At 39.1% G+C, this 10,295-nt stretch overlaps 1 protein-coding gene across 1 annotated transcript; it reads right to left on the bottom strand.

Moving 5' to 3' along the window:
- Positions 1–4,787: 4,787 nt before the first annotated feature.
- On the bottom strand, positions 4,788–10,295 carry LOC306845875 (polymeric immunoglobulin receptor-like). Its single transcript, XM_079378867.1, has 5 exons — positions 10,180–10,295; positions 8,913–9,227; positions 6,700–7,011; positions 6,570–6,606; positions 4,788–5,140 (listed from the first exon to the last, which is right to left on the bottom strand). The coding sequence occupies exons 1-5, from the start codon at positions 10,223–10,225 to the stop codon at positions 5,104–5,106; spliced, it is 747 nt and encodes a 248-aa protein (XP_079234993.1). The 5' UTR covers positions 10,226–10,295; the 3' UTR covers positions 4,788–5,103.

Raw genomic sequence — 10,295 nt, 5'->3', positions numbered from 1 at the left:
TATTTACTTAATTACTGTAGTTATTCTGTTCTGAACATCAAATCCTTTGGTTTTACATCAAATCTGTGTGGCAGCAGTACAGTAGATGTCGAACGTGTCCGGCAGTGTATGCATGTTTCTAAGCCATCTTATGAATCAGGTGTATATGATTGATAATTATTCAGAAAAAAAAATAAAAATTATTTGAACAAGCCCAATCCTTTCCTGAAAACAGTTTTGTGTTTGGATAGCACTGTCTCAAGTGCATCCTTTTTCACACTCTTAATTTCACGCCAGTTCAGTCTGATTTTCTTGAGCCACTCTCTGCCGAATAGAGGTGGGGCGCTTCCTTCTATGACATAAAGTGGTGATTTCGCTTTTTGTTTGTTAATTTTCACTTTAACTTTGATGACCCCTACTGGAGACACCACTTCTCCTGTATATGTTTTCAGGATCACATCGGTTGTGCACAGCGGTTTATGAGCTGATCCAGTGTCTAATTCCATTTCCATAATTTCTCCTTCTACTTTTGGTTTAAGACAAATGTGTGACAATCCCTCTTTCTTAGTCATCACGTGAAGTTCAAGCTCTTTACCTGTAGTGTCATCACTTGATGAATCTTTCACATCCATCTGATGCCCTTTTCGGACATTTTTCCTCCACTTTGACTTTACCTTTACATTTTCCGTTGTGTGTTTCCCGTTAATTCTACACACTCTGGAAATATGGCCTTTTTTACCACAGCTGTGGCACTGTTGGTCTTTGAAATAGCAATCTCTCTCATTGTGGTTCGCTCTTCCACGACAGTAGCCCTTGTTTCACCCTTTCTCTTGCAAGGACAGTGCATTCACTTTCAAAGGACCACTTAACTGTTGAGATTCTCTTGCAGCCGTTTCCATAGACACTGCAATCTCCACTGCCTTTTGGAATGTGAGTGCTGCTTCCGTGAGTAGTGCTGCTTTTCTGTATGGACTCTGTTTTCAGTCCGCACACAAAACGATCGCGCAACGCATCTTGCAAATGTGTCCCAAACTCACTCACTCACACGCACGCACGCACACGCACACACACACCCGGAGCAGTGGGCAGCCATGCTGCAGCGCCCGGGGAGCAGTTGGGGGTTCGGTGCCTTGCTCAAGGGCACCTCAGTCGTGGTATTGAGGGTGGAGAGAGCGCTGGACATTCACTCCCCCCACCTACAATTCCTGCCGGCCAGGGACTCGAACTCGCAACCTTTCGATTACGAGTCCAACTCTCTAACCATTAGGCCACGACTTCCCAGGAAATAAAACCAGGAAATAATCGGGGCGTTAATCAGAGAAGGGTCAGAGCAGTGTAGAATAAAGGTAAATTATGTGAAAAATAATGTGTTTTAAAAAAAACGAAGCATGAACACATGTTTGACTGCACCCCATAAACACAATCAAGCCTAGAAAAAATTGAAACTAAACCCTGATAAATTCAGAGGTGCAAGAAAAGATTGAACACGCATTAAACCTTCAACCAGGTCACTGGACTGGCGGGTGGATCCTTACAATGTGTAGTAGCCTTAACAGTGAGTATATAGACATTCTGAATAGAACCCACCAAATCAACACCTAGCTTGGTCCAGAGTCTAGGTGGAAACTCTAATGGATGCAGCGTTTGATCTTCACGCAAGGTTCAATTCAGAAGACACGCATTACATTTTTGATCATCCATTCTACTTCCATGTCCATATAAGGCCAATAGAATTTGCTTCTCAAAATTGCTTTGTGCGGATTACCTTGATGTGTCTTGTGTGCTATTTTCAAAGTCTGTTGGATCTGTGCAGAAGGCAGAACTATCCTGTGTCCCCACAGCAAAAGACCATCATGGGTTGACAACTCGTTTGAGCATAGTTTATATGGCTGTAAGCTTTCAGGAAGTGCAGCAGGCCATTGTCCTGTCTCCACTAAGGAAATCAGTTGTGTCAAGGTCAGTGGTGGCTCATGGGTTTTAAAATAGGGGAGGCACAATAATTGGTCTGGGGATCCCTGCCGATTAATATTAGTATTTGCTTAACCACCTTAAAATGGCTTTTTGTTTGCTTTTAGTCAGTAAACATAAAGAAAAGGACTCAGACATGTAAGGTCCACACATTTGGCCCAAAGAAGGTATCCAATGGTGGATGAAGGTTTCCTGCGTGTTTGGTCTCTTCAGCGCGCAAAATTCTTTAATTTAAATTAAACTCTAATCTGACTCCATTTTATTATTTAATCTGACTCCATTTTATTATGACCTCGAATTTAGTTTGAAATGTGAATTGGTTGTTTGTCTATTTCTAATTAGTATTCTTCTGCTATTTGATTATTCTGGTTAACTCTTTACTTTATATTTACTCGTTCATTCGGGTGCTCGTGTCTCTAACAAGGATACGACATAATCTACTAAAGTCAATAATTACAGAGCAAAAACAGAATAAGAACAAATGTAACAATTTATAAATACTGTAAAATACTGTATTATGCCAATTACATAGACAATTCAGAAATATCAAATCTTATCAATACAAAACATTGAATTCTCAAAGATAAATCTACAAGTAAAAGATGCATACCTGACTTTATAGAAATACATAGTGTGGAGCATTGAGACATACCACACACTACGGGCTTCTGGCTACAGAATCACCCCGATCCTTTTGCAACATTTCCTTAAGTACTTCAGACCAATACCAACACCCCCTGAGATGGAAACAGGAGCTAACAATTAGAATTTACATTGATCGAGTTAACACCTTTTGGGATAAAAGGTAATTTTGCATGAAAACCAATGGGAACTGACCCGTCCTCTACAGTATGCTTATAAGAATGAGACCATTGTACCAGTCGCCCAGAGACAATTCAAATGATACCAAACATGACTGTAAATATCACTTGCATTAATGTAGAACGTTACACTCTACTATTGACCATTCTGAGTCAGTTGAGTGAAGGGAAGGATGGGTGAGGGGAAGGAAGGGGATGAAAAGGAACTGATGCATATGTGAGAAAGGCGTTTTCCCGCATTTTCTCTCAATGGGATGTGGAGACAGATGTCAGTATATTAATACACTGTGTGTGTGTTGTCCTTCTCAGAAGTTCAGAGTGTCTGAAGTTCTGCAATTCTTACAGACAGCAAGATAATATAATTTCACTTACCTGGCCTATCACTTGAAGCAACATCCATCCCTTCTTAAAGGTCTGTATCAGCAGATTCAGCACATTCACAGAAAAGCAGCACTTTTTGGTGATGAGTTTTTGGCTCAAGGTCTGCATTTAAAGTCACACCAGAGGTGTTATGCTGGGATTAGGACTTGGCTTTCTGCAGACCAGTCAAGTTCTTCCACACTGACTGAATCAATCATGTCTTTTTGAACCGTGTCTTATACACAGAGGCACTGTCATGTTAGAATAGAAAAGGGTCCTATCCAAACTGTTGCTATACAATTAGAAGCACACAATTCCATAGAATATCATTATATGCTTCAACAGTAAGATTTGTACTCATAGAAATTACTAAAGTAGTCAAACATGTTCATTAGAAGGGGGTGACCCAATACTTTTGGCAATATAGTGCATGTCCACGTAACTGTTGTCCTCCGCCTCTGGTTATGGAAGTCTTGAAAGTGAATCTGCAACATTGGCTTTGACTGCAAAGTGTTCAATCTTGTAGTCATATGGACATAGTCTCAGTCTGAGTCTTTGTATTCTTGGAGGCAAAATACTTCTCTGGATTGAGCATATAAATGAGAGGCTGGTTATATGTTTGAAGGGTAAATCTGCCCCCTCACAAATATGCTCTGAAGTGTTCTACCACCCATACACACCCTAGGGCTACCCGCTCTATCTGAGCGTAACGGCATTCTGTGGGTGTCAGAAAGCGGCTTGCATATCCCACAGTTTTCTTACCTCCCACTGGACTTGCATCACTGATTACAAATGTTGGAGCTTTTATGTTAAAGTATGCTAGGCATGGCTCACTACTCAGTTCCATTTTCAGTCCTTTAAATGCATTTTCTGCTTCAGATGACCACTGCCACTCTTGTCCTTGTCTGGTGAGTTTTCTGAGAGGCTCAGACAGATTTGCGTAATTGGGAACAACCTTCATCAAAAATCCACAAGTGCCTAAAAACGCAAAATTTGGGCCTAGGAGCATTACAAACTACTTCAACCTTTCCTGGATCTGTTTTTATTCCGTCTGCTGTGACGACATGATATAAAATCTTAATCTGTTTAAGTAGGGTGACCATGTGTCCTCTCTTCTCCGGACATGTCCTCTTTTTGGACCTAAAAACAATTTATATTTCTAAATCGTCAAAAATGCCTGGGATTTGGCTTTTGCTTTCTACAGTCGTTTTTTTGTATTAAAGCCTTGCACAGGACTGTTTTCTTAATCCCGCTCCTGCTGAATTTCTGAATTTCTGTGGCTCCCTCCTTTACTGACTGTGATATGGACTTCCGGTGATGTTCGTGAGTAGTATTTTCCATTATTGATTGCTCTGGTAAGAGTGAAGCAGCAATATAGTATTTTTCAGCCCCAACGCACTCCAGCGTCATTCAGGCCTGCACCGATTTATTTGTGCTCTTTTGTTTTGTTTGTTTTTGTTTTGTGGACTAATTTTGACATTGCCCAGTGTCCCATTACATATACTTACTTAAGTATATGTAAACTGATGTAAAAAGTGGTGACTATGCACAAAAGATCTGTCTAGCAATAAGTTATTTACTTTCATTTCTCCTAAGTTGGGTGGCTCATTTGAGCATACTTTTCAGTTTTCAAGTAAAAGAGACAAGACATTTGTATTTGTCATTTCATTTCTTTATTCAGACTTCTGAATTTATAGATATATTGTGAGTTTAATAGGTTTATCTGAATTTCTAAGAGGAATTTTATTAGTTATATCAGTAACAAACCCAGGGCACTCTAGATATAGGTACCTATAGAGTGCTACACTTGAAAAAGACAAGAAAACTCCAAATTATTTAATAGGAAAAAATGCATTAAGTTTTCATACAGATCCTTTGTTTAGTCTGTTGAATAAGCATAAAGCAAATAAAGAATATAATTTTTTTTTAATCAACACTTTTCTAATCATCTTCTCCTTCAATGTGGATAAAATTCCTAGTTCTGTGACAGACAGAAACGCTCCACATGCAATCTGAAAGATAAAATAAAAGTGCACATCATCATCAGACATATAGGCCAATGACAATACATTTCTGTGTCGCATCATGTAGATTTGGATACATTTAAGCCACATAAAAATATTCACAACTTTTGAAGTCACAAAGACTTGAAGAAATACACTCGCCTAAAGGATTATTAGGAACACCTGTTCAATTTCTCATTAATGCAATTATCTAATCAACCAATCACATGGCAGTTGATTCAATGCATTTAGGGGTGTGGTCCTGGTCAAGACAATCTCCTGAACTCCAAACTGAATGTCAGAATGGGAAAGAAAGGTGATTTAAGCAATTTTGAGCGTGGCATGGTTGTTGGTGCCAGACGGGCCGATCTGAGTATTTCACAATCTGCTCAGTTACTGGGATTTTCACGCACAACCATTTCTAGGGTTTACAAAGAATGGTGTGAAAAGGGAAAAACATCCAGTATGCGACAGTCCTGTGGGCGAAAATGCCTTGTTGATGCTAGAGGTCAGAGGAGAATGGGCCGACTGATTCAAGCTGATAGAAGAGCAACTTTGACTGAAATAACCACTCGTTACAACCGAGGTATGCAGCAAAGCATTTGTGAAGCCACAACACGCACAACCTTGAGGCGGATGGGCTACAACAGCAGAAGACCCCACCGGGTACCACTCATCTCCACTACAAATAGGAAAAAAAGAGGCTACAATTTGCACAAGCTAACCAAAATTGGACGGTTGAAGACTGGAAAAATGTTGCCTGGTCTGATGAGTCTCGATTTCTGTTGAGACATTCAGATGGTAGAGTCAGAATTTGGCGTAAACGGAATGAGAACATGGATCCATCATGCCTTGTTACCACTGTGCAGGCTGGTGGTGGTGGTGTAATGGTGTGGGGGATGTTTTCTTGGCACACTTTAGGCCCCTTAGTGCCAATTGGGCATCGTTTAAATGCCACGGCCTACCTGAGCATTGTTTCTGACCATGTCCATCCCTTTATGACCACCATGTACCCATCCTCTGATGGTTACTTCCAGCAGGATAATGCACCGTCACAAAGCTTGAATTATTTCAAATTGGTTTCTTGAACATGAAAATGAGTTCACTGTACTAAAATGGCCCCCACAGTTACCAGATCTCAACCCAATAGAGCATCTTTGGGATGTGGTGGAACGGGAGCTTCGTGCATCCCACAAATCTCCATCAACTGCAAGATGCTATCCTATCAATATGGGCCAACATTTCTAAAGAATGCTTTCAGCACCTTGTTGAATCAATGCCACGTAGAATTAAGGCAGTTCTGAAGGCGAAAGGGGGTCAAACACAGTATTAGTATGGTGTTCCTAATAATCCTTTAGGTGAGTGTATATAATACAGCAATAAATCATTTCAAATTAGAGGTTGCTAAAGAATCAATCTTATTAATGAAACTACTAACATGTTCTCCTCGGTGTCAGCTTGTGTGATCATCATTTCTGTCAAAAGTAGACAAAGAATGAGTTCATTAGGTCTAGTTTTGTTATCTAAGAGCAAAGCCTTTATGATATTGATTATTGATTGAGCTTTACCAGGTTTTGTCTCAGTTACAGTAAGTTGAACAGGAACCTGCAGATCTCCTACAGAGCAGAAGTACCAGCCAGAATCAGTCAGTCTCAGTCCAGTCATCAGCACAGTGAAGGATCCTTTCCCATCATTATCACTGTTCTGGACTGATGAATTCTGGGATGTGTTAGTCCTCCCCACTGTGTAACAGCTCTGATCTTTATATCTGCACCACTGTTTGACTTTATTCTGATATCCAGAACTGTAGAAACACTGAACACTGATATCACCACCTTCATGTCCAGATACACTGCTGTTCACCACAGACACATCAGGAGCTGAACACAGACAGCAAAAACTTTTAAATTAAATAAATACACTTTGTTAGATCTGGTTAGAACAGGCAAGTATAAAAGCACCAACCTAGTCTCATGGCATTTACCTGGGTGCACTTTTTAGCGAGACACTAAATATGTACCAATAACTACATATTACTGCAGTTTCAGTTTCAAGAAACAAACACTAGAGTAGTGTTGTTTTTGGCGGTCTGTTTTAATTTTAGTTTTAGTCTAGTCTTTGTGTGAAGCTGTCATTTTAGTTTTTATTAGTTTTAGTCAAGTTCATACTCTTTTTAGTCTAGTCAAGTTTCAGTCAACTAAAAGTCTGAGCATTTTAGTCTTATTTTAGTCAGAATTAACCATGACTATTTTCGTCTAATTTTAGTCGACGAACATTAATGACATTTAGTCTAGTTTTAGTCAATGAAATTTGTATTTTAGTCTCTTTTTAGTAATGCAATTCTATTTAACCTAGTCAATATAGTATAAGTACCTAGTACAGACGAAACCAAAATTTTCTTTTAGCCAAACCCATTTCCAACAAGGTTATCTTATTATATTATTGTTACCTTATAGACTCAAGAATACATCCATTCTGGACACGGAAGACGCTCTCATTTGAATTTACAACATTTATTTTACCAACCAAACATGTTAACATGTTTGTTGTCGTCTTCTAAATAATGCCGCGAGTGGGGCTTGAGGAAGTGACGTCACCTGCGTCTGCGCAGTGTGACCTGATACAGCTCCAGAAGTGAGACACCGGAAACAGAAATACTGCAAAATAATAATGGGCGCGTTCGACTTCAAGCAGCGCTGTGCAGAATGATCAGTGTACTTTGATGTCTAAACTGATCATTCTGTGCAGCGCTGCTTCAAGTCGAAATACCATTATAACATTTCGTTTTGTCTCGTTTTGGTCAACGAAAATGAAGAGACATATTAGCATAGTTTTTATTTTGTAAACCACATTTAGTCTCGTTTTTATTCGTCAGCAATATTGCATTATACATTTAATTATAATCATCGTCACATGACCTGCATTTAAGTTGCGTCTCGTCACGTTTTCGTCACGCGATAAAGGTTCGTTGACGAAGATATTTAGACATAATTTTTGTTGAAGAAAGCAACACTACACTAGAGGCAGTAAAACTCTGACACCTTTTACTCCTTTTCACACAAACTTACAGAGTTTTGATTAATAAAGCATATTTTTCGCACAATTACTTTAAGAATATCATGTTACGACTTCAAAACAATATTAATATGCTGGGTGATTTGAAAACTGATGCTTTTGAATGTTAGCATCGCACATATCCAGCCTCGTATCTATGGGTTTTAATAGATGGAAAATTTGTTCGGTAGCTTTCGGAGTACGGAGCCGTACTTAGAAGGCGAGGAGCTCCGGTTCAAATCCCATGTAACTACGATTTGCAAAACAGTTCAAATTTGCACGTAAGGAAGTCGAAATGGCAGGTTGTATCAACAAATAAGTTTTTATACCAGTTTTCCATTTGTTAACACTATCGGGTAGGTTTAGGGTTGGGTTTGGTGTAGGACATATTTCCAACACGATAGAGCATTAACTTTTAGGGACAGACCCCGGATATTTGAATTCTGAACCGCAGCAGTACGTACCTGTAGCAACATAATAAAAACACAGCAATAAGTACCTATATCAACATAATAAAAACGTGCCAGGGTTCACATATTTAACCTGTGTTTTAGCGCCACTCAGTGGACATTTCTCTTTGAAACTGGGGCAAAATGTGCAGTAAGGTACGTAAAACGGTGTTGCACAGAAAGTGCACAGAGGTACGTATTTTTATGAGACCAGGTTGAAAAGCACATATAAAATAATGGAAATGTATAAACTGTTGCACCACAAAAACCTTCTTTACCTTGTTGAACAGTTAAATACAAACTCTTTCTGTCATCTGGGTTTGCACGAGAGCCGATCTCCACGGCACACCAGTAATATCCCGAGTCTGAGGACATTGCATTGCTGAGTTCCACAGTAAAAAAATTGTGGGCTGGATAATCAGTTATTGTCCATTTCCCTGTATCGTTTCCACGGGCTGTAATTTGGCATAATTCCCACATATTCCCTTGACACCAGTATTTTGGGTTTAGTTTATATCGATTGTCATACAGACAAGGGATTGTAATTCTTCCTCCTTCTGCAGTGGTTACGTGATGTAATGTCTTCAAAGTTACTGTAGACACACAGACACCAATTTAATTTGATATAGGAGACATTTCAGTTCATTTCATAAGTAAATAATCAGTGATCCAACCTCATGGTTGCTGAAACAGTTTAAAAAAAAGTTGTGTTTCACAGCACAACACCACTCATGTGTTAAACTGAACAGCTGGAGATAGATAAAATAATGAGAACACCCTTTATTGTAGGTGTTAATGCAATTATATTTTATTTAGATTTTCATTGTCTATATTCTCAAGTTGTGATCAGCAGTGTTTAGTACAAGCAGTAGGTGAAATGGGTGACTTATCAGACAGAAACTTCAAAAAAGGACAAATCGTGGAAGCCCATTTGAGGAACATCTGTAACCTTAACAGGACAACTGTTTGGTGTTTTAAGAACAACGGTCTTTATGATTATTACTGCATACACAAAGCATAGCAAAACTGAAACTGAATGTTATGGACCTTAAACAATAAGAGGGATTGTATCCAAACAACACAGAAATACTGCAGCAAAGAGACAGCAAATCTCAATATTCACTGTTAAAATACAACCGAATCAAAAAGTTGCAGTTGCTAAAACATTAATCGCAGCACAAACTTCAACATCTGCCCTAATCAAGCCACTGTAGACAGTTTTGGAGAGAAGATGATAGACAACATTCAACTGGAGACTACTCAGAATGTATACAAATCTATTCTAAGAAGATCTGGAAGCTGTATTAAAGGCAAAAGGTGGTAAAACGCCATAATAAAGAAACACATAATAAAGCACATTATTTTGTCCAACCCCTGTATATTCAACATTCTACTTACTGACCCTGCTGTGTCTGTAAGAAGTCAAATCAGTCAAATACACAAAGAAACAACAGCTGCTACACAAGAACTCAGAAGAACCAGGTGGTGTATAAACACAAATATAACATCTTGTTTTGAGGGTGGAAAGTATTTTCTGTGTCTTACCTGCAGCAAAAACTAAAACACCAATGAGAACCAGAGGATACACCATTTTTCGGACAGTGTGAGTAAAAGACAGACCTGAACGGCCTTTTCTTGTACTCCTGTTGCTGGAAACTGAA

Source organism: Barbus barbus (genome assembly GCF_936440315.1).
Source record: "Barbus barbus genome assembly, chromosome: 26".
In the NCBI taxonomy this organism is placed as follows: domain Eukaryota; kingdom Metazoa; phylum Chordata; class Actinopteri; order Cypriniformes; family Cyprinidae; genus Barbus; species Barbus barbus.
This window is presented reverse-complemented; position numbering and strand designations above follow the sequence as displayed.

What these genes read in the sequence shown, in the direction of transcription:
- LOC306845875 (XM_079378867.1), bottom strand. Translation starts at nt 10,225, where the DNA reads ATGGTGTATCCTCTGGTTCTCATTGGTGTTTTAGTTTTTGCTGCAG. An exon ending in GTATTTAACTGTTCAACAAG is followed by an intron (nt 7,012 to 8,912) that starts GTAAAGAAGGTT and finishes GTCTGTGTTCAG; the next exon opens with CTCCTGATGTGTCTGTGGTG. An exon ending in GCTGACACCGAGGAGAACAT is followed by an intron (nt 5,141 to 6,569) that starts GTTAGTAGTTTC and finishes TTTATCTTTCAG; the next exon opens with ATTGCATGTGGAGCGTTTCT.